The following is a 25,709-nucleotide window of genomic DNA, read 5'->3' as shown; positions in this document are numbered from 1 at the left end:
TGAGGCCGGCCCCTTGCCCCGTCCAGCTGTGCGGCCTGCAGGGCACTGAGGGGAGGGCCCCTGGGACCACAGTCCCAGGCCTGGTGTGGACGGCAGATGTGTTCTTTTTTTCTTTTTTTTTTCCTTTAGAAAAAGGAAATTACAAACTCCTTTGGCGTTGCGGCCATCCTGGCCTGGCGCTGGCTTGCTGCTCCTGCTGGTGTCCCACTGCTTGGCCTGGGGCAGGTGGCCAGGCCACCGGCAGGGCCCTTGGGGCAGGGAGTCCTGTGCGTCCCACGGCTGGGCAGCCCCTCACCATCTGCGGCAGCTCAGGGGCTGGAGGCGGGAGCCAGGGTGGGCCCTCCGTCATTTACGCAGGCCGGTGAGGACAAGGACGGGGGGAGGGGGTCAGAGAACCCCCGAGGAGGGACTTCTGGCCGGGGCAGGCCCCTCCCCCACAGGGCAGAGAGTATGGGGGTCTGCCAGGAGGGTCCCCAGGGGGTGGCCGCAGGTGTGGCCCTAAAGGGCAGGTTCGTCTCTGAGGGCGTGGGTGGGACAGAGAAAGGGCGTCTTGCCCGAGCACAGGACCACCAGCCACCAAGTCTGACCCCCGATTTCAGGATGACCCAGGGGGCAGGGCCAGTGGCAAAGGCCGCTTCAGAGAGGGGGCGGCAGGGGCCCCCCCAGAAACCCCGCCCTTCACCAGGGAAGAAGCCTGTTCCTCCAAAAGCAGAAAACCAACACCCCAAACTTCTGCCGAGCTGACACACTGCCCACCTGCTGGGGGTCTCTCAGCGCCCTGGCCCCCGACACTGAGCCAGCGGAGTCCCAAACGCCCACAGACTCCGAGGGGCGTGGACCGAGGGGGTGGGGGACCAAGGCCAGACCCTCTGCACCCCTGGCCTGGAGATGCACGCAGTCGGCCTCAGAACAGTGCGGGACGGATGGAGGACGGACGGACAGACGGACAGGCAGGGGGATGCCGGCTGTGCCGACCCCAAGGGCCAGACCCCGCAGGGGCGGGCTGCGCCGGCCATGCTTACAGGTGTGCCTGCTTGAACCAGAGGCCGGAGGGCTTTTCAGTGGCAGGGTGGAGAGGACACGGGTCGAGGCCACCAATGAAGTCACCTGAAAGAAATGGAGACCCACAGGCAGCGAAACCCGGGCAACGAGGAGGGCGGGAGGCAGGACACGCCCAGCGCAGGGACGGCGGGAGGCGGTGGGCGGGGCCCTGGGGAGGGCCGCCCGCCCGGAGGCGGAGCACAGGACTCTGGGGGCGAAACGTCTCCCTGGGCACTGGCCAACCAGCCTGGAACGTGGCCCGGGGGCCCTGGGGCCTTGGACTCCAGGGGTTGGGGACCTGCCACCGTGCCATCGAGCGGGGGGCAGGGGCTTTCTGGGCACAACCACCCCAGTTCCGAGCCACGGGGCTGGCTCCCGCCCCAGTGCGTTCAAAGGTGACCTGCAGGGAAGCCTTTTACCCCCCTGCCGGCGGCAGCCTGGGCCTGGCTGGGTGCTCGCGCAGAGAGCTGTTGGGAGCTGGTCGGGTGGACGGGTGGGCCGCCCACCCCACGGCCCCCGACTCCGGGGACAGAGGCTCTGAGTTCTGACCCCGACCCCAGGAAAGGGCCTGCCCACGGAAGCAGGGCCCCCTGGGGTGCCCAGCCTCCGCCACCAACCCCAGCTTTGCCCTTCTCTGCAGGGTTCTCCCACGAGAGCCTGTCAGAGCCCGGGTGGCTGGGGCCTGCGGGGGGCTGGGAGTGTCGATGCTGCTGCGAATCAGAGGAGAGCGGAAGGGGGCCACTCTGGGGGCACAGGGGAAACGCTGCCCAGGGGGTCCAGGCCAGTCCCAGGGGCCTGGGAGACTCCCGGCCAGCAGGACCCTGTTCTCAGCTGCCAGCAGGTAGAGTGGCCCGTCCCCCCCGGGTCTGAGGGCTCAGCCCCACCTGCAGCAGCGGTGGGGTCGTGTGGGGCACAGGAGCGCCTGCACCTGCAGGTCTCGGGGTGACGGGGTGAGCTGACCCCCGGTGCCCACAACCTGGGACTTCCCCTCACCTCCTCTCAGGTGGCTGGATGACCCCCCTCCTCGCTCAGGCAGGCACCCCCCCTCCACTGGGCGTGGGGCCCACGCGGGAGAGGGGGGCAGGAGACACCGCCGCCGCGGCCAGCCCTCTGCGGTCCTCCCTGCCCCCCCAGCGGCCAGAGCCCGCCGGCCGCGCACTCACAGCGGTCGTCCTCCTCGGTGAGAACGCTGACCACGTGGCGGGCGGCGACGAAGCCCACCAGCTGAGGGACGCGGAGAGAGGGGCCGGGGTGAGGGTGCGGGCGGTACGCGGGAGCATCGCCTCGGGCCAGGGGCCTGCCTGCCAGACTGCGGGGGCCGGCGGGGGGCGGGGGTGCCTTCCGCACGGGAAGGAGCCGGGCCGGCAGCTGGCCGTGGTTCTGAAAACGCATGTTGTTCTTCCTCGGGCTCAGGTCCCCAGCCCCTGCGGGTCCAGTCTCTGGGCTCCCGCCCCAGCCCCTCCCCAAAGCTGTCCCGAGGCCGCCTGCAGGACCTGCAGCCCTGGACCCCACAGCAGCAGCAGCGGCAGCAGCAGCGCCCTGGCCCCTCTGGCTGGTTTGAATTCCTTCCTGGCAGGACGGCAGGGGGCCACCCCGGGGCCCGCTTCTCCTGGGCCCCGCCCAAAGCAAACAGCAAGGGCAGGCCGTGTGCGCGAGGCCACAGATGCACCCCTGAGCTCCGCAGGGCCCCCGGCGGCCCCCGCCCCCCACAGGACGGCACTTCTCTCGGCTGGGGCTGCCGGGAAGGTGCAGAGCGCCCCCGTCAGGTCTGACGGCAGATACGGACGGAACAGGGGTTTCTGGTGTGTCTGCTTTTGGTTTTCAGTGAGTGTGTCCCACACACGGACTGGAGCACACTCACACGCACACTTGCCTGTTGTTCCTCTGAAACTCAAATTTAACAGAAAGGCCTGTACTTTTGGAAAGGTGTCATTCATTTATGTTTAGAGAGAGGGGAAGGGAGGGAGAGAAAGAGAGAAATGGCCATCGGTTGCCTCTTGTACACGCCCCGCCGGGGAACCAGTGACCTTCCGCTTTGTGGGGTGACGCTCCCCCCACTGAACTCACGCTGCTCGGGACCCGCATTCTTCTTCACGGCCTGCAGTCCCTCCCTCAGCAGCTCAGCGCCCAGGAGCAGAAAGCAGCCACCAGGGGCGGCTGGGCTGGGTCTCTACCTCCCCCTCCAGGCCCCAGGACCCAGTGGCCAGGAAACGGGACCCTTGGCTGGCCGGGGTGGAGCTCTCGGGGTTCCTCCCCCGCCCACACTGCCCCCAGAGCTGGGAGGGGACAGACAGCAGGAGGCCCCAGTGCCCAGCCCCACAGTTCCCTCCTGGTTCCTCCTCGTACTGCCCCTGGGGGCACAGCTGGCCCTGAGCCCCTTTCTCAGCGCAGGATGCTCAGGCCCCACAGGTGAGGACAGGGTGAGTCCTTCACCCCTCGGGCAGGGGTGGGGGCAAGGAAGGGCATCCTGCCCTGGCAAGGGAGGCCTGGCGTGCCGTCCCCGGTGTGCCCCCAGCTGACGAGTCCCCACTCCACACTCACCGCCTCCAGTGTCTGCAGGGTGCTGCGCAGAGCCCCCACGTAGCCGTGCTCCAGGGCGCAGCCGACGCCCGGCCCCAGGGCCTGGCCGCCGGGGGGGCCCAAGCCTGCCGCAGGCCCCTCCTGCTGACCGCCAGGGCCATGCTCCCGCCACCAGGAGCGGTGTCTGGAGAGGTCGAAGGTCAGGAGCTCACGGTCCTGGGGGCGAGGGGGTGGGGCCAGGTTAGCGCCAGCCGCACCACCAGCCTCCACCCTGGGCTCCAGCCGCGGGCTCACGGGCACAGGAGCCGGCCCAGCTGCTCCCCGCCTGGCACCTGGACTGGAACCCCGCCCCGCTCCTGGCTCTCACGACCTCTCTCGGGGCTTCCTGCGAGGATGCCACCGAGCGCTGCGTGCCCAGTGCCCGAAGTGGCTGCCCAGACGGGGTCTGTTCGCCAAGGGTGCTCCTTGGGGCCGGACGCAGCCCCGCCCCACCCAAAGGGAGGGGCCCATGGCTTCCCCAGGGTTCGAGGGGGCGGAGCGGCCCGGAGGACAGACAGAGCTCCGTCAGGCCCAGGCCGGGCCACGCGAGGTGGTGCTCCAACCCGCACGCCTCCGCCAGGGCTAGTCTCTGCACTCCCGGCCCCCAGCCCTGGCGCCCCTTTCGGGAGCTGCCCCGGTCCTGAGGCCCCCTCCTCCAGGAAGCCTTCCCTGGTGCATCTTTCCCCAGCTGGAGGTCACGAGTCCACCAATGTCCACAGCCCCCCGCTCCACCCATAGGACCACTTGTCTCCCCTCAGACCTCCACCGAGTCAGTGCGGGGGGCCAGGCCTGTCCCAGGGGCCGGGGCAGGGCCCTGAGCAGCCCCCACCCGCCTCTGTGTGTCGGGGGGGGGGACAGATGACTAACTCCCGCAGTGTCCTCTCCGTTTGCACGTGTCTCTGACTTGACTCACCTTGGAGAGGCCCCGCACCTCCAGGTAGAAACAGGTAATGAAAACATTCCAGGTGACCCAGACGGCCGCCCACACAGCATACTGGGGAGAATGGGGAGGGGGGATAGACGAATGGACTTGGACTCGGACTCGGAGGGAGGGGTGGGGGGAACCTAGCTCTTCAAGGGGAGGGGCCCACCGTGTTTTTGCCCTTGGAGGAGAGTCTTCGAAGCTTCTTTGGGGGCAGGGACTCTGCTCCCGCGTCCCTGCCACAGAGCCTTCCCGTGGCCACAGGGTGCCTGCTCCCCCGGGGGGAGGGGCACCACTGGGAAGAGCCAGCTGTGCCGGGCCCCTCCCTTGCTCTGTGTCCTGGCCCAGAAATGCCAGTGGCTTCTCGAGGTGGACTGCGGCAGCCAAGGGCCTGAGCAGCCTGAACTGCAAAGGCCCCCAAGCCCCCCACCCCCAAAAGAATGCTCTGGGCAGCTGCCTGCACAGGTGAGGCCGGGCCGGCACCCACGGCGGCTGTACAGTCTGACCCGGGGCTCAGCCACGCCGCCCCGTCCACTGTGCTCAGGGCGGCCTCTGGGCCGGGGCCGCAGCGGTGGCCCACGGGCTGGAACGCCTGCCCGGGCCCCCTGCGGGAAGGCCTGCCGCACGCCCCGGCCTGCAGACCCGTGGTCTCGGCCTGCGCTTGGGACGGCTGCGCTGACCAGGGCGGAGCTGGTTTGGGGCCGGAGGGCGAGTGCAGGGGCCTGGGCTGGGGCACTCGGGGTGCGGCCCCCCGCCCCCCTGCTCTGTGCCTCGGTGGCTGGGTTAGAACGGCAGCCCATGGGGGGTCTGGGAAAAAGGTGCTCGGCTCAAGCCCTGGCCTTTCCGGGTGTCCTGCTGGCTTCCCGGACAGTAGGCCACTGGACAGCCCCCGTGGGGGTCGTCCAGCCAAGCCCCTTGGGCAGGGGGACCAGAGCATGGTGGACTCACCACCACGATGCAGCGCGGCTGATACTGGACGGCGCCCGAGAGCCCCAGGAGGACCAGGACGACATGGACGGAGGTGGCCAGGACGGGTGCCCACTGGTGGCCCAGGAGGTCAAACACCTGCCGCTCCAGGGCGGTGACCTGGGGCAGGGCGGCCGCGTGAGGGGCCTTGGACGCCAGGGAGGCCCCAGCTGCCCCCCCCATCCCCCCACTCCAGCACAGGCAGTGGGCCCGGCTCTCCCAACAGAGCCCCCTCTGTGAGCCCCCGGCTTAGCTCGAAAACGCTTCCCGGGGTAACCCTTCTCTCTGGAAAGGCCCCCCCACCCCCCTTTAGTTTCTGCATCTGGGGAATGGGAGCTCCACCCAGGGCTGCCCTGACTCACGGGGTTGGGGGGACGGGACCTGGGGGCTGAGAGCCGGGGGTCTCTTCAGCCACTCCGCAGTTCCTGGGTTCTTGTGCTTCGGGGACAGTGAGCGGGGTGGGGGGTGGGGGTTGGGTAAGGCAGCTTCTCCACTGGGAGGCCGGTCCCGCCCTCCAGCTCCATGGCCAGCAGCCCCGCAGGCACGGCGGACAGGGGCATGTCCTACACGCAGGGAAACCGACAGGCTGGGGGCTGGGTCAGGACTCCCCAGAGCACTCATTCATTCATTCGTTCACTCGTTCGTTCACTCATTCGTTTGTTCATTCATTCACTCATTCACTCCTTGTTCACTCATTCACTCATCCATCCACTCATTCATTCATTCACCCACTCATTCATTCACCCACCCACTCATTCACTAGTTCGTTCGTTCATTCACTCATGCATTCGCTCATTCATTCATTCACTCATTCATTCCTCTGTTCACTCATTCATTCCTCCGTTCACTCATTCATTCCTCCACTCATTCATTCATCCATTCATTCATTCATGCATCTGTTCATTCACTCATCCATTCGCTCATTCATTCACTCATCCATTCGCTCATTCATTCATTTGTTCATTCATTCACCCATTCATTCATTCACTCGTTCGTCTGTTCATTCACTCATCCATTCATTCATTCACTCGTTCATTCATCCACTCGTTTGTTCATTCATTCGTCCACTCATTCATTCATTGTTTGTTCGCTCATTCGTTTGTTCATTCATTCACTCATTCATTCATTTGTTCATTCATCCATACACTCATCCATCCATACACTCATTCATCCATACACTCATCCATCCATACACTCATCCGTTCGTTCATTCACTCATCCGTTCGTTCATTCACTCATCCGTTCGTTCATTCACTCGTTCACTCACTCATTCACTCGTTCACTCACTCATTCATTTGTTCGTTCGTTCATCCACTCATCATGCCTGCCAGCCAGGCCCACACGTGTGCTGGTGTTGAGGAGACACTGGGAGGAAGGGCAGCTGAACCCTCCGCATCTGGCGGGGGGGGGGGTGGGGTCGGGGGGCACCGGCTGGATCCTGGGAGGACGGCAACCGAGAAGGGATGGCACCCCGGCAGGGCCTGCCGCTGCACGTCACGGTTCTGCTGCGGCCCCCTGTGCACCCTGGCCGCCCTCGGCCCCGGGGGAGCAGCAGAGGCCTGTCCCTGACTCTGAGGGCCTTTGGCCGAGTGGGCTGTGGGTGTGGCTCTGGGATGGGGGGTGGGGGAGGAGGGGAGGGGAGGCTCTGCAAGCAGCACCGTGACTGGGGACAGAGCCAGCAGGGCGAGCCTTCATGGGTCTGCCGGGGGTCACGGGGCCAAAGACGCCCGACCCCGGCCGAGCACTTGGCCCCTCTCCATCCCAGCCGTGACCCACTGCTCCGGCCTGTGTCCTGGACCCCTCAGGGGACCCTGACCAGCCCAGAAATGGCCACTGCGGGCATGTCCTGGGCACAGTCCAGTCCCTCTGGATGGCCCCGAGGCGGGGGTGGTGGCTATTTCCAGGGGGACATTCCAAGCATGTCCTTTGTGGGGGCTGGGGGCAGCCCTAGGAGCCAGCTGGGGGTGGGGAGCCAGAGCAGGACCACACGCAGAGCCTGAGAAAACTCCCAGGGGACGTGCCCCCCAGGCACACACGCCCCTCCGCCCCCAGCCCCGTTCCCTCAGGCCACAGCCTGCCCCACCCCAGGCCTGCCATGGGGGCTCCGGACGAGGGCCCCCGAGTCTGGGTGACGGAGGCCGGGAGGTGCTGGCCGGTCCCCTCCCGAGAGGCCCGAGTGAAGCCCACAGTCTTGGAGGATCGCCGGGGTGGGGGATGGGCCGAGGTCACTCCCGGCTGTCTGAGCTCTGCTCGACCTTCGCCCCTCACACCCAGTGCCCGGCACACAGTGGACCCGTGGCCTGGACTGGACGGGAATCGTGCGTGTCCTGCTGATGGCGCTCGGGTCTGGGGGGCAGTCCCAGGGCCTCTCCCGGAAGGGACCCCGCAGCCGGGCAGGGTGGCCAGCAGGCAGAGGCCGGAGGGCAGGGACAGAAGTCTTTTTTGTCTTTTCGTTTCTAAGCCCAGACGCCGGAAGGCCACATTGCGAGCAAGGGAGGTGGGGGGGGACGAGCACTGCCCGCTGCCCAGCCCCTTGCTGGGCCTCGCCGCCCTCTCGTCACCGCGGTGGGCCGCAGCCTGGGAAGCGGCCCCACCGCCCCACCGCCCCACCGCCCCACCAGCTCAGAGTGGCGGGGTTCACGGCATTCTTCCGGGAGGGGGCTCTGGGGAGGCGTGCTCTCCCGGCCTTTGTCCGGCCGCCGGGTAACCAGGAGACTCTCACGCTTGTCAAGACTAGCAAGAGGAGAAAAGCCACAGGACCGCCCCCTCGGCCTCCGCCGCTGACCCCTACCCCACACACAGCGGCCAGAGCTGCCTTGGGCTCCTCCTCCGCCACGCCCTCCCCACCGGCCAGGGACAAAAGGCTCCTCACAGGCCCGCGCTGCATTCCAGCTGGCCTCATGGGGACCCAGCGCTGGGCCCTTGGGCCCGCCTGGCTGAGACTAGGAGTCTGCCCGGGGCCCCCCAGTCCAGGGAGACCCTGCCGCCCTCACGCCAAGATACTTCTGTCCTCCGAAGCTGCACCTGAGTTTTCAAGGGCCTGCAGGGACGCCCCTCTGCCCACTGCCCACTGTCCACTGCAGGAGTTAAACAGGCAGCATGGCCCGTCCCGACCCCTCCCAGCCCGAGGTCACACCCGCCCCCAGTGCCTGTTTCTACGGCCCGCAGGCCACATTCCACCCCTGCAGGCAATCAAGTCACAGCTGCCCAAACCCGCGCTGCTTCCTGCCCTCTGGTCAGTGGCCCGGCTCCGGGCTGCCCTTCCCCCGCTACCCCGTTCTCCCTTCCCCATCCCGGCTTCCTGACCCCACCCTGGGGCCCTCCAGAGGGGTTCCTGCCCCACCCCACCCCCCACCACAGAGCTTCCCGTGGAAAGGCATAGAGGGGCACCACTCCTGTCCCCGGGGCTGGCAAGGGCCCCACTGCCCGCAGGACGGTCCTGGGCTTCAAAGCCTTCTGCAGGGCCGGGCTCTCTCCCGGCCTCATGAGCTCCAGCCCTGTGGGCAGGTCCCCCACCCCCCCCGGGCTCCCCCTGCACCCCTCCCCCATCCTCTGACTCCGCTCCTTCAGGGTCCCGCAGCCCTGAGCGCCCCACAGGCAGGCAGCCTCCTCCAGGCGGGACATGCAGGCTGGACGGTGCCTCTCAGCTCCGCGCCGGCTGGGCCAGCACGCCCTGCCCCAGGCCAAGGACAGGACACCAGCCCTGCACAGCGCTGGGTGCGGGGGACCGTCTAGTCCCCCGAAACTGCCGAGCTGTGCCCATCCGAGCGACAGCATGCCCGGCGCGGCCTCGGCGACTCCCAGCTCTGGGAGAGGCCCGCCCCGGCACCCGGATCTGCAAGGGCAGACTGGAAACTTGGCTGACCCAGGGTCAAGCTCTCCACAAAGCTGCATCCAGGGGTCCCAGCTAATCTCGGACACAAACGACATCTAAGTGCAGCCCCGGGCACCGGCTCCAACGCCCTGTCCGCTCCGCGTCCACCCGGCTCCCCTCCTGGAGCAGCGAGGGGCCGCCGCCTCCACCCTGGGAGGCGCCCGGGTTGGGCCGGGATCGGCTCGCACTCCCAAACTCACAAGCGCCCCCCACCCAACGGGCTGCCAGGCCTCGGGAACGGAACTCGGCCCCTCACTGGGGCCCGCCACTGGCTTCCGGAAGGGAACACTTGCTCAGCCGGGCACCTCCTCGGAGCCACACACGCCTTAGGACACGCGTGGACCGTGCGCGCAGCGGCGTTCCCTCCCGCCGCCCACCCCGAGCGCACCGCCTCGCGCACCGGGCGCGTTGAGTCCCCAGCCCGGGGCTCGGGCGAGAGCGGGGTCCAGGCGCCCCGCCCGAAGGCTTTGGTCTTGCACCGGCCCCTTCCCTCTGCACCCCCGCACCTGTCCGCGCCGGGATCCCGCGGCTGCCCCCTCCCCCGCCCCGCGCGCACACACAGCGGGGCGCACCGGGTGGGACGAAGGGGCCGAAGAGGTCGCGCACAAGGCGCTGGCTTCCCAAGCCCCTCGCCGCGCCCCGGAGCAGCGGAGAACTTGGGCCGCAGAAGCCCGCGGGTCCGAGCCGTCGCTAACCCGGAGCCCCACAGGCCGGCGCGGACGCGGCGGCGGGGCTGGGGGCGGTGACCGCACCCGTTTCCCCCTGTGCGCAGGGGCTGCGGGGCCCGAGGAGGGGTCGCCACTCACCAGCTGGAAAGTGCGGAGGAAGATGGGCGTGCAGCGGCCAGAACAGCAGCCCACGGGGCCGGCGCGGCCCGCAGGCGCCGTCTCCACCGTCCGGACTCCGCGCCAGAGCGCTGGAAGCCCGGCGCCGTGGCCCGCGGCTCTCCGAGCCCCGCCCCCGCCCCTGCCTGAGCCCCCACAGTCCCGGGCCCCTCCCGGGCCCGCTATCCGAGGCCTCCCGCAATCTTTGGCCGCACCTCGGGGCGACCCCCAACCCCGATTCAGACTCGCCACCGCCGCCGCCCGGGTCCCACCCCGCAGCGGTTCCCAGGGACGCCCTCCCCGCCGCTGGCCTGTCCCGGCCCGGCCCCTTCCTGCAGCCCTGGTCTCGGCCCAGCTCCGCCCCCTCGAGTAACAGCTGCGCCTGGTCTCTCTCTCCTCGCCCCCAACTTGTAGCCTCCGGGGTCTTTGCGCCAGCTGGGGAGGGGGGCCGGGACCCCTTCTTAAAGGGGAGATGGCGCGGCTCCTCTGGCGGCTGGAGCGCAGACGCGCGGCTGCTTCAAGCCCGTCTCCCAGGATAACCAGCGACGCCCCTCCGCCAGGAACCCTCCTGAGGGCTCCTCCCCAGTCTCGGTGTGCCCCGCCCTCCCAATCACCCTCCATCCTAGCGGGGGCCCAGGCTTCCCGACCCCACCGTGCCCTGGACCTGAGCCAGGGGCTCAGAGGTCCCCCTCCTGGGGGTGAGGGCTCAGGAATGGGAGGGGCCGCCCCAGGGGCCCAGGGGTTGCAGGGGATCGGCCTTCCAGCTCTGCTCCGAGTGCGGCTGGGCGGCGGGGGGACTGGGCTTGCAGGCAGCCTGGGGGCTGGGGCCCTGTGTGTGGGGGGGGCCCACTCAGCGGGACCAAGGGGTGGAGGGGGTCCAAGCTCTGTGGGGCAGATGGCCAAGGGAGGCAGGCTGGGTTGGGTGTGGAAGCTTTGCTGGGAGGCTGGGTTAGCAGAACCCGCGGGCGGGCGGGGGGGGGGGGGTGAGCTGTGGTCACGCCCGTCCTCAAGGGGGTGCGGGAACCTCGTGCTGGGAGGCAGGAGATGGTCCTGGTCAGGCCCCAGAGGGGAGGGGGACCTGGACGGAGGGACACCTGGCTGGGGGGCGGGAAGGTCGGCACCGGGGGAGGGGCAAGGGCGGTGCTTGCCGTCAGCGTGGGCTGTTGCTCTTGGCTCTGGTGGCCCAGGGCCGTGGGTCCTTCCGGCCACAGCCCCAGGGTCGGAGCCGTCCGGGCTGGCAATCTGAGACGCCAGCCCAGTCTCAACAGCTCTTAGTCCTGACTCCTCAGCCGGTGGGACAAGTGCCATCCAGCACAGCTGCCCGTCCTGGGTGTGTCCCGGCTGTGCCGGGGGCAGAATGACAGTGGAGAGTTTCGGGGGCAGTTGCACGTCTCTGGGACACGCAGCCTCTGGAAGCAGCGAGGCCACGTGCCCCGACATTCCTTCTGTTGCCTTCCGCCCTGGCCCCAGCTCTTCCCGAGCACCAGGCAGAGGTAGCTAGCGGCTGGGGGTCAGGTGGGGCCGAGGCCCAGCAGGCCGAGGCCAGAAGCGGGCGCCCGGCCAGGCAGACCCGAACCAGCCCCAGGCTTCTCTCTCCAGGTGAGGAGACGGCTGTTTCGGGGAGGGCCTGGGGCGGAAGGCGGTCAGCAGAAGCTGGTCCTCAGGAGCGGTGCAGGCCGTCCTGCACAGGACACGTGTGCTTGCCCCCCTCCCCCCAGGAAATGAAAACAAGGCCGGCGAGGACGACCTCTGGCCTCTGGCAAGACGGCCGGCTGGGTGATGCCCGGCCAGCGAGAGGCCGCAGGCGCAGCTCTGCGAGTGAGGAGCCATTTGACCACACTGGTCCGAAATGACCCAGGACGCCCCCTTCCAGAGCTCTACGCCAGGACACACTCGGGTGCAGGAGCCGCTGCGCACACAGCACAGCCCCGGGGAGGCGAGGTGGCAGTGCGGACCACGGAACCCCGGGCTGCAGCGGGGGCCCGTCACAGACACTGGGGTCCGCACGGGCACCCCGGAGAGGGAGGTTTTGCCAAGAAGACTGGCAGGAAACGTGCCCGCCAGGCAAGGCGCTGGGCGTGGGGGGAGCATGACACCTTTGGGAAAACCGGTCTGGGCAGGTCTGGCCCCGTGTGGCCCCAGCTGTTTCCTTGGGCTCTGCCACCCCTGCCAGAGCCAGCCGACCCCCCCACCCAGCTGACCAGGCCAGGGGCCCACTGACAGCCAGTGCTCACAGCCCCGTGGCCAGGCTCTCCGTGACCTGCATGTGTTTGGGACGAAACCGCTGCGGTCCTGCCCTGAGCCCGGCCCCCGGTGTCCCGATCAGAGGCTCCGCTCCACACACCCTCCTCTCGCTCTGGGGACGGCTATGGCCTCAGTGTCTTCAGCTGGACAGGGGTTCGTCTCAGCACGCAGGGCTGCTGCTCAGTTTAAACGGTGCGTCTTTAATCAGGCCGGGGCCTGGCTGCCGGCAGGCGCTCGGAGTGTGGGCCCCTGGCCGGGAAGGGGGATCGGAGACCTCCTTTCCCAGATGGGGAAACCGAGTCGGGGACGAAACAGAGATTTTCCCCAGGCCCCACAGCAACTCCACAGACCTGAGCTGCTGCCTGGCATGTGGGGGCTCCCCTCCCGCTCCCCGCCTTCCATGCCCCCCCCCCATGCCTGAGCCCCAGCTCTGCGCAGCCGTTGATTCCAAGGCGTCGGTGTCGCCGTCCTTGCACTCCCTTCAGTTGGACCCACGTGGAGGACCCTGAGAGCCCCGGGGAGGGGCCGCAGCGACCGTCACAGTGCTGTGACCAAAAACCGGCGGGGGCTGGCGTCCAAGAGGCACCGCCTGCACGTTTCGGACAGAGGAAGAAAGGCGTGTGGGCTGCCACCACTGCCGGGCGCCCTGCCCCCACTCTGTGCTCCATCACCCACAGTGCCCTCGTCGGCGAGCGTCTCACCTTCTCCAGGACACTGTCCTCGTCACCGTGACCGTCCCTGGGATCGCAGGGAGAGGCAGAGGCCGTGAAGCGACAGGCTTGGCCCGTCCTGGGTAGGGCCACCCCTCCAGCCATGGGGACTTGAGCCTGGCTCTGGGGTGCACGTGGCCTCAGACCTCTCTCCAGAGATACCTTCCCTTTCCCTCCCTTTCTCTTCAGTGGCTCCTCCTCCTGGCCCACCTCCTCCAGGAAGCCCATGGTGACTGATCCAGCACCTGCCTGTCACTCTCTGAACCCGCAGAGCCCACACAGGCCCAACCACAGGATCTGAAATCTACAGCCTCACGCTACCACCTGCGTAGACCCCACCGGTGTCTCGTCCACATCGCTGCAGCCCTCCCCAGTTCTTTTAATGCCACCGGCTTCTTACTGGAGGAGCCGGCGACTCCTCCTATGGGCAGCCCTGCTTGGTGGGGGGGAGGTGCTTGTGCCCAGCTGGGCACAGCGCAGCCTGGAAATGCCAGTTAAGGCAAGCACCCAGCTCTGCTTGACCAGTGATGCAGGGAAAGGCAAATTAAACTGCAATGAGATACCACTTTGTACCCACCGGAACGGCTGCAATGAAGAGACCGACAACACCAAGTGTTGGCAAAGATGTGGAGCAACTAGAACTCCCAGGTCGCCGGGGGAAGTATACACGGTACGACCACATCAGAAGACTGCCCCCTTTTTATAAAGTTCAACTTACACCAACTCCAGCACCCAAGGATTTTACTCCTAAGTCATCCGGCAAGAGAAATAAAACCTGTGCCCACAAAGAGACCTGCGCGTGACTCTCAGCTTTATTTGGCATCGTTACAGCTTAGAGCGATTCCGGTGCCCACATGTGAATGGACGGTGTGGCATATCCGTCGAAGGGAACACTGTTCAGCACAGAAAGGAGTGGGGGGGCCTGATTCACGGACAACACAGAGGAAGAAACACAATGCTCAGCGGAAGTCACCCCCCAAAGGTCACATCTTGCACGATTCCACTTACAGGCAACACCTAGAAGAGATACACACAGTCAGGTGGATGGGTCTTAAAACACATGGGTCTTAAAAACATGGTTTTAAGTCCCTGCTGCGTGAGCCCTGGCTGGTGTGGCTCAATTGAGTGCGGGCAGAGAATCAAAGGGTCGCCAGTTCTATTCCCAGCCAGGGCACATGCCTGGGTTGCAGGCCAGGTTTCCAGTGGGGGGCCACATGAGAGACAACCACACATTGATGTTTCTCTTCCTCTCTTTCTCCCTCCCTCCTCCTCTCTAAAAATAAATAAATAAAATCTTTAAAAAGTATCGGCTGCATGATTCTGTCTCTGGGACGGCCTAGACCAGACACAACTGAGGCCCGAGGACAGAAGGGAGCACAGTGCTGCCTCTGGTGGAGAGTGCCGTGGGGCGCGCCATCTCACTGAGTACAAGTCAGACCTCAGGGAGACGTCCGCACGTGATGGTCCCAAAAGATGCAAAGATCGGCGAAAGCACGTGGAGCGCACAGAAAAGCACAACATTAAAAAAAACGGAACCAAGTGTCCCTTGCAGCTGCGCCCCCCAGAGGTCGAGGTCGTCACTGTGAACAGTTACCTTTCCACGGTCACAGGGTCACATGCTTGGGCTCCCACTAGGCGCACGGCTTTGCAGCCATCTGGAACCATCCCGGGCTGCAAGTCTGTCCATCCCTCCAGCCGTCCCTCTCTCCACCTGCAGCAATGCGCTCGGCCAACGGGAGGCAAAATCAGACCACAGGGCGGGAGGCCAGACAGGCCAGGTGTGTATACTGGGAGCTCCTCCCGCTCCTCCCCTCGGGCTGGCGATGCCCCAACCACAGGTGACCGCGGCCCTGACGACTCCCCTTCCAGGGCGCGGGAACCTCCCCGCCGCCCCTTTCCTTGCAGCCTCCTCAGTGTTACGGTGGTTCCCCAAACCCGCCACATCTTCCTGGTTAGCCCCCCTGGAACCAGACGGCCCTCGAATCACTCTCGTTCGAGCAGGCCATCAGTTTCTCGTTCAGATCCTGGCGGCGCACGCGGACGCCCTTGGTGTCCGCCTTAGGGACGGCGGGCGGTCCGCGAGCCGTGGCGGGACCGCTGGGGTCCGCAGGGCCGACCAGGACGCGGCGGAGCGGCGCGACGAGGACCGGGAGTCCGGCCCCGGGGCCGTCAGCGCAGGGCCCCCTGTTCCCGCGCGCTCCCCCGCGGGCCCCGGCACCGCCGCCGTGCCCGGGACGCGTCCCCATGGCGACTGTGGCAGGGCGGCGCTTCCGGTCCCAAGGGCAGAGGCAGAAGCCCCGCCCCTGCCAGCAGCTCCCGGCTTCCCGTGATGCCTTGCGAGACGCAACGTTGCCGGAAGCTGGTGGCGGCGGGGTAGGCGGCCGGCGAGAGTCCTCGGTGCAGCTCGCTACGCGGCCGGACCCGGGCCCGGACCCCGCGGACACCGCCCGATCCCGGTGCCAAGGATCGAGCCCGCCCGGTAAGCGCGCGGCCCGAGCCCCGGCGCCTGCCCACGGGGCCCGGCTCGGCGGACGCCCTCGCCGGGACCCCGGACCCCCACCCTTGCCTCTGAAGCTGCCCCCACGCCCGCGCCTCCGCGGTCGCCGCCGCTACGGTCGCCCCCGCTCTGCGCCCCGTCGGCCCGGCCCCTGCCCCCCTCGGACCCAGGGTCTGGCCTGCACACGGCGTCCGGGCCGGCGGAGCCTGAAGCGGCTTCCAGCCCCCCCTCCCCCGCGGGTGTCGGGGGCCCGGCTGGTCTGAAAGGGCAGCCTCGGCCCGCGTCCTGCCCTTCTCCCTCCGTGAGCGGTGGGTGATCGTCCGGGGGCGGGAGGGGAGCAGGGAGAGGACCTTCCGTTTTCTGCCCCGTTTACGTGGACTGACGTGGAAGACGTGGAAGAACGGTGCTCCCCGCCTGGCTGGTTAGCCAGCCTCCTTGCAGACCTCCGATGGGGAGAAGCGCTTGTGCCGGGTCGCGCAGGCCCGGTGGTCCTGCCGCGCTGCTTGTTTGCGGCGGTGCCCCCGGCTGGTGTTGGCGTCCCGACGGACCCTCCCCAGCTCAGAAATAACCTGTGAGAGCTCCGAGCGCTGTTCTTGGACGGAGCCATGGCGGGTGCCTTCTGCCGGTCCCCGGTGTCACAGCCTCGAGGACCAGGTGGGGCCACACGGGCTGCAGCCCGGCAGGTGGCTGTGTGAAGACGGCATCCTCCCTGGGCCCCCAGGTGGCGCCCGGGTGCAGCAGGAGCCCCTCAGTTGCACCCCTCTCGGACTCCAGCGTTAGAGCAGGAGTTCTGGGATGTCTCTCGGGGTGAATCGTAGTTGAGGGGTGAAAGGTGGAGGCGTCTGTACAAAACAGCATCTCAGGGGACTCACAGCCAGAGCCTGTCGCGGAGGGGGTTCCTCCTGCTGCCGAGGGGTTCACCCGTCTCGTCCTCCCCCTGCGGTGGCCATGCAGACGCTGCTTCCACGCTGCTCGATGCAGGGAGAGCGCAGAGCAGGCTCCCCGCAGCTCTGACCCTTGTTGCCCACCGTCCTGTCGGCCAGAACGAGGGACCGGGCACAGCTCTGTGGGAACCTGTGTGGCAGCCCACGTGGGCTCTCCCGTGGCCTCCGCGAGGCCAGGGTCTGCAAAGGGCTTTGTGAATCCAGACCCAGCAGAGCATCTCTCCTCCCCTGTGTTTGCCGGCGTCTGCCGTCCAGGCTGCGGTGAGGCAGCCACCCACAGGGGCCGGGCCTGGGCAGGACTGCGCACCCGCGTGCCTGTCCTCGAGAGCGAGAGCGGGCTGTCTCCAGGGACTGCCCCACGCAGCGCAGACAAGTCCAGGGCAGGGAGGGCCGCAGCGGACTCTGGTGTGTTTCCCTCAGTTGCAGGAAACCGCTTTCATTCTGCTGCATCTGACTCAGAAGTGGGTGCCAGGGGCGGTCAGCATCAGGGCCGCCCAGGCCTAGGAGGGCTGGTGTGTGAGGGTCAGGGCTCCCCTTGGGGAGGGACTTACGTTTAAAGTCGGAATTGGGCAGAGAGCCTTCTGGCCTCATGCTCACCTGCATCTCGGCGTGCAGCGCAGCGCCACGGTGAGCAGGAGCGCGGGTCTGAGCAGCGACCTGGTGGGGGCGTGGGGTGCCCGCAGCCCGCTGGGCCCGTGGCGTCACACTGACCGTCCTCGAGTGCCGTCCACGGGGCGTGTGTGGCCACGTGAGTCAGAGGGGCGCCTCCCAGATCCGCTCACAGTCCAGAGGGGCCATCTGCAGAGGCCGCAGGCCAGGTGGGGGCCGGTGGCAGCAGAGGTGGGTGGGAACCTGGGCCTGACTCCTGGACCCAGAAGCCCTGGGGAAGACTCATGGCGAACACTGTGCTTGGTGTCCACTCCTGCCTCCGGCCTGGGTCCTGTGGTTTTGACTCTTGTGGTCACGGAGTTAGTCAGCGGGCCGCCCGAGGAAGCTGAACTTGGCCAAAGCCAGGACCTCTATAAAGAGATAAAGGGCAGCCCTGGCTGGTGTGGCTCAGTGGATTGAGCTTGGGCTGCGAACCAAAGTGCCGCAGGTTCGATTCCCAGTCAGGGCACATGCCTGGGTTGCAGGCCACGGCCCCCAGCAACCGCACATTGATGTTTCTCTCTCTCTCTTTCTCCCTCCCTTCCCTCTCTGAAAATAAATAAATGAAATCTTTTAAAAATAAAAAAGAAATAAAGGGCGTTTCAGCTGAGCCGTGTGCCCGCTGTTCCCCAGCAGTGTCCTTGTGGGGCATGGTGACAGGTCTGCGCTGTGACCGGCCCCCCGTGGCTGTGCTGTGTCACCTGTGTCTCACGGTGGCATACATCAGTTGAGGCCACCGCCATGCCGCCCCCCCCCAGCCCCAGGCCAGGAGCCTCCCGGTGCCACACTGGGCAGGTGGGGAGAGGACACCCATCTCTGGGGTGTCCCCTTCAGTGGCAGCCTGTGTGCCTCGCAGGGAAGGCCACGATCGGCTGCACCGCCCTGGCCGGGCGCCCAGGCTGCTCTGGGTGCTCCGAGGGGCGGCGGGTTTCCCCGGGGAGAGGTGCCCCACACTCTTGGGGGTGGGGGGGTGCCCTGCTGCTGCTGAGCGTCGCCGTGGAAATGCTCTGAAGCTGGGGTCTGTGGTGTTTGTGGGCCGACCGTGGAGTTTTTCACCAAGTGACCTATGTGCGAGTTTTAAAAGTTTGTTTCTCTCCTTTGCAGCACCATGGCGAGCCCAAGGACCCGGAAAGTTCTCAAGGAAGTCAGGGTGCAGGACGAGAACAACGTGAGCTTGCCTTGCCCTGATGCCGGGCTGGGCTCTCGAACCCGTGGGAAGCGGCTGGTGGCCCCGAGCCCGCCTCCCTGTCACCGTTGGCCTCCCCCCCTCCCCGGCCCCCCGGTCTCGGGCTGCCCACCGGGGGTTTGGGGTCCCCGGGCCCTGCCCGCAGCCGCCTGGGTAAGTTGCGCGTGGCCGTCTCCGCAGGTGTGCTTCGAGTGTGGCGCCTTCAACCCGCAGTGGGCGAGCGTGACCTACGGCATCTGGATCTGCCTCGAGTGCTCCGGCAAGCACCGCGGCCTCGGCGTGCACCTCAGGTCAGCGCTGCCCCTCCTGCCGCCAGGGCCAGGGCCAGGGCCCTGCCTGGTGGGGTGGGGGGGGCTCTTGGGTGGGCCCCGGCACCCAAGGACGCGGCCGCCCCTCTGCCCTCAGCTTCGTGCGCTCCGTCACCATGGACAAGTGGAAGGACGCGGAGCTGGAGAAGATGCGAGCTGGCGGCAACGCCAAGTTCAGGCAGTTCCTGGAGTCGCAAGAGGACTACGACCCCTGCTGGTCCCTGCAGGACAAGTACAACAGCAAAGCGGCTGCCCTCTTCCGGGACAAGGTGAGCCCCGTCCGGCCCCCACCAGGGAAGCAGGAGGCCTGTCGTTAGCAGGGGTGGGGGCTGGGCCTCCCCCCCACCCCCGGCCACCTTGGCCAAAATACTCCTGGGGACAGCGGTGCCCAGCAGGGCACCGAGGTGGCCCCCCGCACCTGGGCTTGCAGCCCCCCAGAGAGCCCACTCTGCCTGCAAGTTCCCTGGAGCCAGCCAGCCGCCCCGACAGGCGTGTGTCCCCTCGGCAGGTGGCCACGCTGGCCGAAGGGAGAGAATGGTCCTTGGAGGCGTCGCCCGCGCGGGACTGGACCCCGCCGCAGTCCAGGACGCTGCCCACCGCCGCCCACCGGTAGCGCCCCTCTGGCTGCTGTTCCTGGCCGGCCCTGACCCGAGCTGTGGCCCGGCGCGTCCCGAGGGCAGTGGGAGGGGTGGCTCTCCGGGGTCGCCAGGACGCCATGGCTTCAGCTGCCAGCCAGCGAGGGCGGGCCTGGAGGAGGACCTGCGTCTGCCCACCGCTCGGGCGCCAGCGCGGGGCAGGCCCTGCCGGGACGGGCATGTGGCACACGAGTCCTGTCCCAGGGCCACCCATCCTGTTCCCGGGGCGCAGGCCGCTGGGGGCAAGCTGACCCTCCAACCCTGGGGTGCCCAGGTCTCCCCACCTGCTGCCCCCCGTATTAGGTCCAGGTGGCCCCACAGTCAGGCCACGCTGTCCCCCTGCCGCTTGTCCTCCTGAGCCCCCCTCCAGGTGCAGCAGGGTGGGCCCAGGTGGTCCTGCAGTTCCCCGGGCGGGTGTCTGCTGCCCCCTGGTGGCCGGACTGACGCAGGACTCCGTTTCAGGGCCCCCGGCCAGGCGCAGACCGGCACCGCCTCCGCCGACAAGGCCTTCGAGGACTGGCTGGACGAGGACCTCGGCTCCTACCAGGGGTGAGGCCGGGGCTGGGGCGGGGGGAGCCTGACCCTCGGACACGTTCGGGTCGAGGCCCGGCCGTGGGGGCCCCCTGGCTGGGGCAGTGCAGGGGCCTCCGTGACCCGAGTGGGGGCTGCGTGTCCCCTCCAGGGCCCCGGAGAGCCGCTACGTGGGGTTTGGGAACACGGCGCCGCCCCCGAAGAAGGACGAGGACCTCCTGAGCAGCGCCGTGTCGTCCCTGTGCTCGGTGAGCGCCCCGCCCGGGGCCCCCTTCTCACGGGCTCCGGGGTCTCTCAGGCGCCGCGGGTCCCGCGGAGCGGCCTGCCTGGGCAGCAGGTGCACTTCCGGTCAGCGGGACGCGTGTCCTCCGGAGAACGGGCGTCCGGTGGGCCTGGCGTGGCTGCCTCTCCCCGGGCGGCGTGGGTGGCCCGGCCCGGCCCCACCAGGGTCCACGCTGTTCAGCTGTCCAGCGGGAGACCTCGAGGTCGGGCGGCAGAGGGGATGGCACCCCCAGCCCCGCACGGCCAGACCGTGGTGCTCTGGGGAAACTCACTGGTGTGGAGCACGGCGATGCCGCCCCGGCTGGTGGGCTCGGGGCACTGAGCGCCGGCCTGCGAACCAAAGGGTCGCCGGTTCACTTCCAGGTCGGGGCACATGGCTGGGCTGCGGGCCAGGTCCCCAGCTGTGGGTGCACGAGAGGTGGGCCGTCGACGTTTCTCTTCCTTTGGAAAAAAACAAACGAGTGGCAGTGCTTCCCTTGCAGCCCCCTGAGGGCCTGCCAGGGTGGGGGGAGGCTCCTCCTGAGGGGTGGGGGCTGCGTGAAGGGAGCCGGCGGGGACACGGGTGTCTGAGTGAGGCGGGGTTCACCCGCCGCTCTGCCCGCCCTCTCACGCCAGCTCCGGAGGCGAGCGGACTGCTCAGCAAGGGCCACTCAGGACCACCCCTGCCAGGCGGCCGCGGGGTCTCCGGGCCTGGGAGCAGGCTTGTCTCGGAGCCTGTTGTGCGGAGCGGCTCTGGGCCGAGGTGCCCGCCCCGGGGCGCGGGGCCCGTGTCTGCAGACCTCAGTGCTTGCGGCCGCCCGAGTGGACGAGCGTCCCCGCCTGCACAGGCCTCTGCGTGTCCGCGGGAGCGGGAGGCGCCGGTGCATGTAAAGGGGATGTCAGGTCCCCGGATGGTTCCGTGTGTCCTGGAGGCTCAGGAGGAGCCTGGGCTCAGACGGGAGAGGGCGGGCCGCAGTGGCCCACCTGCCTGGAGTCTGTGCAGAGTGGGCACAGGACTCCTGCCCCTCCTGGCGGGCGGGGGCTCAGGTGGGCCGGTGGTGGCCCCCTGGGGTCTGGGACTGGCCGTGCCTGGGCCCCCGGAGGGAGGGGACGTGCGGCGGGCCAGGCGGCGGCCTCCCGGGCCTGCAGCCTGACGCGGGCTCTGTGTCCTTCCAGGGCTGGAGCAGCTTCGCCACCGGAGCGAGCAGGTTCGCCTTGGCTGCCAAGGAGGGCGTGAGTAGCCTGGCCCCCCGCCACGGGGCCCCGCGGGGCCAGACAGCTCCGCTGGCCTGGAGGGAGGGTCGTCGTGGGTGGGCTGCGGCCAGGGGCTGAGCACCTCCCGGCGGGGACACGTGTGGCCGGGCTTCTCTGTCTCCCCCGTCGCCTCGGTGCTGCCCGGGGTGCGGGCCCCGCCGGCCGCCGGGGTTCGGTGGCGTGGGAGAGCCTGCTGCAGGCGGGCCGGGGGGGCACCCTGCTCCATGGGGCTCTGGGCCCCAGAGAGCAAATAGGAGAGTGGGCCCCAGGGGTTGCCCAGGTGACCCCCAGCCTCCCCTGGGTGGGGGCCAGCTGTCGGGCCCTGAGGGCCACCACGGGGTGAGCTCGGGGCCTCCACGGCGTCGGCTGGTGGGCCCGGGACAGCGTCTGTCCTTTTTCCTTCCAGGCTACGAAGCTGGGGTCCCAGGCGAGTCAGAAGGTAACGGGAGCCTCCTGCGCCCTGTGCTCTGTGAAGCCCCTGTCCCTTCGGGGTCAGGTGCCCTGGTGGCCCTCCCCCGGCCCCGAGCTCAGGGAGGGGCAGTGCCGTGTGTGCTGGGCACTGACAGGCCCGCCTGGGGACCGGTGTCCTGGGCTCACGCCAGGTCCCGGCGGGGTGGGCGTGTGGGGTGAGAGGCTGCACCCGCCTAATTAGGGCCAGTGGGGCTGAAGCCGTCACCCCATCTGTCCCAGTGCAGGTGCTGGGTGGCCGAGGGGCCACTGCAGAGCCTCCTGGTCAGGAAGGAGTAGGCACCCACCCGCGGGCAGCGGAGGCTCGGGGGCCCTGGCGGGGTGGGGGGAGCTTTTACCTGGTCAGGGCCTTCTTTTCCTGGGGCGGGGTCTCCGGCCTCCACCCTTTCTTCTTCAAACCCCAGTTGCGGTGCTGCAGCCCACATGGTACAGGCCCCGGGCTGTCTGGTCCCCCAGGGTTGGAGGTCGGGACTGGGGAGCAGGCGGCGTAGGGCTGTCCCTGCCCGAGGGAGGGGGGGAGGGACAGTCTCCCCTGCCCGCTGGGGCTCCTGTGGGTCTGGGCGTGGCCGGTGGGAGCGGAGCGCAGTCACCTTCCACGGGGGGAGGGGCTGCTTTGAGGTCACTCCGTGGCCCCTCGCGTGGGTGCTGGTGACGCCTTTCGAGGTGCCCCCTGGGGGCGCCTGCGCTGCGCTACCGCCTTGCTCTCTCTCTCTCCTTGCCCCACCCCCATGCTGCCGGGCAAAGTTCTGGGGTTCCAAGCAGCAGCCAGAGCCGGTAAGGCCCTGCGTCCGCCCCCGCATGCCGCCTGGTCTCTGTGCGGGGCTCCGAGCCAACCGCGTGCCCTGCGCTGTCTCCTGTCTGTGCTTCTGTGTGCCCATGCTCAGAGCCTCTCGCGGATGATGGGCTCCTGTCTGGCCCGTGCTCGCTGCTCGGGGACCTGCACGCAGAGGGGTGATGGCCTGGGCGGCATCCCGCTAGGGGAGTGAGATCCTGACTCCCGCCCCGCCCCCGCCCGAGCGGGCCTCGGGTCGGCCGGTTCTGCTCCTTTCTCCGCAGCCAGCTCCCGCATGCCTGCTGCGGGGCTGGTGGGGCCACTCCGCGCTGCTGCGGACGCACCCCAGCACCTCTGGGGGAGCACGTGACTGGCTGTCGGTACACGGCTGCTCCCACTGGGCAGGGCCCACAGGGCTCTGAGGGGAGACCCTGGAGGAGGCGGCCGGGCAGGGGGACCCTCCGCACGACTGCAGAGTGGGGGCAGCGGGCTGGGCCTCACGCGGCCAGGCTGCTGTGAGACTGGGTGCCCTGGGTGCTGGGCGGCTGCCCCCCGCCACTGCGCACACAGCGGGCGGCCGCTGTGCCGACCCTCATCCTGGGGTGCGTGGGGCGCCAGGAGCCCCGCGACGTCCCGCTCATGGCGCCTGTCCTTCACGCAGGCGTCAGAACTGGGCCACAGCTTGAACGAGAACGTCCTCAAACCTGCCCAGGAGAAGGTAACACGCCGCCTCCCAACGCCGGACATCCGGCAGCCCGTCCTCGTCCTCGGGAGGGTGTCGCACCCAGGGCAGGGCGCACGGTGTGCCCCGCCCGGGCCACGTTGTCGGCCCCGCCCCTTGTGGGGCGGGGTCACGGCCGAGCCGCGGGCTGCCCCTGCGCAGCAGCGCAGCAGTGGGCGTGGCTCCCCGGCCAGTGGGCGTGGTGCTCCCGCCCTCTTTAACTAGGCTGTCTGACCCACGCAGGTGAAGGAGGGAAAGATCTTTGATGATGTGTCCACGGGGGTCTCTCAGTTGGCGTCCAAGGTAGGGTGCCCGCCGACGTGCAGGCACCGCTGAGCGTCTCGGCATTCTGGCACCGGGAGCCCAGGGCCGGGCGCACTGGGCCCAGGCGCTGCCGCGCTGGGAGGCGAAAGGAGGGCCGGCGGCCCCTCGGTGCCCTGCCGGCTGCAGGAATGTGCAGACGCTCAGCGGGGTGGCACAGCCTCTAACCTGTCGCTTTTCTTCTGTCCTCTTCTTGCTGCCGCTGACCGTCCCCGGTGAGTGCCGGCCCCCTGGCCTGCGGGGACGCCTGTGTCCGCCTCCCTGCTGGGTGGGTGTGTGCGCGCGCCTGTGGCCCTGCTTCCTGCACCGGCCGGCCAGCTGCCCTTGCTGGCCCGGCACCCGCCGCCAGCAGACCCCGGCTGGGTAAACTGTGGGGAGGGCTGTCGCTGCGTCTCAAGCTCTGCCGGGTCCTTGCGCGGAGGCTGTGGGCGTGCCCCGTGCCCCGGCCCCGCTGAGCCGCACCCCCACCCCCTTCCAGGTTCAGGGAGTCGGCAGCAAGGGATGGCGAGACGTCACCACCTTCTTCTCTGGGAGAGAGGAGGACCCCTCGGACAGGTGGGCCCGGTCCCCGCCCTGACGTGCCACTTTCCCTGCACTTTTCCCACAGGGGCGCTGGAGGCAGTTGTGCTGGGGCCCCGGGAGGGTCCCAGGGCAGGAGCCCCCAGAGGCGCAGAGGCCAGTCTGTGCCTCCACCCTTCACTCAGCACCCTCCCCTTGACCCAGCGGGGTGCTGCTGCCCTGGGCTGGGGGCCTCTCATTCCACCCAAGGGCAGGCGGGGGTGGGGGCAGGCCGGCCGCTGGGTGGCCCCGTCCCCTGTCCCCCGTCCCCGTGCTCACCCATGTGCGGTGCTCTGCTCGAGCGAGTGGGGGCCTTCCTGCTGGAGCCCAGTCTGTTGTCCTTGTCCTCTGACCCACAGGGGTGCTGAGGGTCTGATGGGCGGGCGCTTCTGGCCAGCCCTGGCGGGGGTGTCAGTCCACTCTGGGATGGGATGCATTCCCCTGGGCTGTGGACCGAAGGCCACCCCTCTCTTCCTGATGTGCTGGCCGCAGGCCCTGGGTTTTCTCTGACGCCCCTGGAGACGTCTCTCTGCCGGGGTGGGTGCTGGAGCCCGGGACTGCGGCGCGGAGGCCGTCTGAGTCCCTCCCGTGGGCGGCGCCGGAGCTGCTTCCTCCGCTCCTCCTCCTCCTCCTCCTCCGCTCCGGAGGGAGGGGGAGGGGCCCAGTGGGGCTCGGCGGGGGGGGGGGGGGGGGGTGGGGTGGGGGGGGGGAGTGTTCAGGGGCGGTGCGGAAGGGAGGGGCTCGGGGAATGGCTGCTCAGAGCCGCCCTCTTCCCAAGGCCCCTGGAGGGCCAGAGCTACCAGAACAGCGCCGTGGACCGGAGCTTCTGGGAGACCTTCGGGAGCGCCGACGCGGCCAAGGCCCACAGGTCCCCGAGCAGCGACAGCTGGACGTGCGCGGACGCCTCCGCCGAGAAGCGGAGCTCGGACAGCTGGGACGTGTGGGGCGCGGGCTCCGCGTCCAACCACAGGGGCAGCGACAACAGCGACGGCGCGGAGGGCCCAGCCAAGCCCAGCGGGAGGGCGGCGCCGAGGGCCGCGCCGGTGGACGAGGGCTGGGACAACCAGGACTGGTAGCCGCACGTGTGCGCGTCACTCTCCTCCGCCTCCTTCCCCGCGGCCTGCGGGACGCCTGCTGTGACGTGAAGACAGCGCTGGGCGGGCCCTGCGGCCCGTGCCGCCCGCCCACACGGGGGACTCTGGGCTGGGGGCTTGCCCTGCAGGCCCAGTGTCCGCGGCGGGTGGGGGCGGGGCTGCTGTCCCACCCAGAGTGTCCACTCTCCTGCATTCTCGGCGCCGCTGCTGCGGGAGGCGCCACCCACGCTCCAATAAACACGCCCCCCGCTGCACGGCAGCCCGTGTCCCTGCCGTGACTGCCGCCCTCGCGCTCCCCGCCTTCTGGTGTCCCCTTTCTGTGAAGACGCCGCCCTGTCTTAGGAGACAGGTTCCAAGGACAGCACCAGAGC

General features: G+C 68.6%; 2 protein-coding genes across 3 annotated transcripts; one reads left to right on the top strand and one right to left on the bottom strand.

The window, feature by feature from the left end:
- Positions 1–883: 883 nt before the first annotated feature.
- On the bottom strand, positions 884–10,807 carry NKAIN4 (sodium/potassium transporting ATPase interacting 4). The gene is made up of 6 exons (XM_045833114.1): positions 10,169–10,807; positions 5,471–5,608; positions 4,514–4,594; positions 3,583–3,777; positions 2,205–2,265; positions 884–1,107 (listed from the first exon to the last, which is right to left on the bottom strand). The coding sequence occupies exons 1-6, from the start codon at positions 10,805–10,807 to the stop codon at positions 1,019–1,021; spliced, it is 1,203 nt and encodes a 400-aa protein (XP_045689070.1). The 3' UTR covers positions 884–1,018.
- A 4,681-nt stretch (positions 10,808–15,488) lies between these two features.
- On the top strand, positions 15,489–25,454 carry ARFGAP1 (ADP ribosylation factor GTPase activating protein 1). Of its 2 annotated transcripts, XM_045833512.1 has the most exons (14): positions 15,489–15,619; positions 18,334–18,397; positions 18,596–18,705; positions 18,821–18,992; positions 19,232–19,332; positions 19,821–19,907; positions 20,041–20,137; positions 21,327–21,383; positions 21,811–21,843; positions 22,617–22,646; positions 23,306–23,362; positions 23,609–23,668; positions 24,165–24,241; positions 25,023–25,454. In XM_045833512.1, the coding sequence occupies exons 2-14, from the start codon at positions 18,338–18,340 to the stop codon at positions 25,318–25,320; spliced, it is 1,239 nt and encodes a 412-aa protein (XP_045689468.1). In that variant the 5' UTR covers positions 15,489–15,619; positions 18,334–18,337; the 3' UTR covers positions 25,321–25,454. The 2 variants fall into 2 exon arrangements, with proteins under 2 accessions (XP_045689468.1, XP_045689469.1); XM_045833513.1 differs by lacking the exon at positions 22,617–22,646.
- Positions 25,455–25,709: the final 255 nt, after the last annotated feature.

Source organism: Phyllostomus hastatus, unplaced genomic scaffold (genome assembly GCF_019186645.2).
Source record: "Phyllostomus hastatus isolate PE091 unplaced genomic scaffold, TTU_PhHast_1.1 phas_contig_17, whole genome shotgun sequence".
In the NCBI taxonomy this organism is placed as follows: Eukaryota; Metazoa; Chordata; class Mammalia; order Chiroptera; family Phyllostomidae; genus Phyllostomus; species Phyllostomus hastatus.
The sequence above is the reverse complement of the archived record's forward strand: the minus strand, read 5'-3'. Positions and strand labels throughout refer to the sequence as shown.

What these genes read in the sequence shown, in the direction of transcription:
- NKAIN4 (XM_045833114.1), bottom strand. Translation starts at nt 10,807, where the DNA reads ATGGAGGGTGATTGGGAGGGCGGGGCACACCGAGACTGGGGAGGAGCC. An exon ending in TCCTCCGCACTTTCCAGCTG is followed by an intron (nt 5,609 to 10,168) that starts GTGAGTGGCGAC and finishes GCCCTGCCCCAG; the next exon opens with GTCACCGCCCTGGAGCGGCA. An exon ending in AGGTGCGGGGCCTCTCCAAG is followed by an intron (nt 3,778 to 4,513) that starts GTGAGTCAAGTC and finishes CCTCGCCCCCAG; the next exon opens with GACCGTGAGCTCCTGACCTT.
- ARFGAP1 (XM_045833512.1), top strand. Translation starts at nt 18,338, where the DNA reads ATGGCGAGCCCAAGGACCCGGAAAGTTCTCAAGGAAGTCAGGGTGCAG. An exon ending in CCAAGCAGCAGCCAGAGCCG is followed by an intron (nt 22,647 to 23,305) that starts GTAAGGCCCTGC and finishes TCCTTCACGCAG; the next exon opens with GCGTCAGAACTGGGCCACAG. An exon ending in TCAAACCTGCCCAGGAGAAG is followed by an intron (nt 23,363 to 23,608) that starts GTAACACGCCGC and finishes TGACCCACGCAG; the next exon opens with GTGAAGGAGGGAAAGATCTT.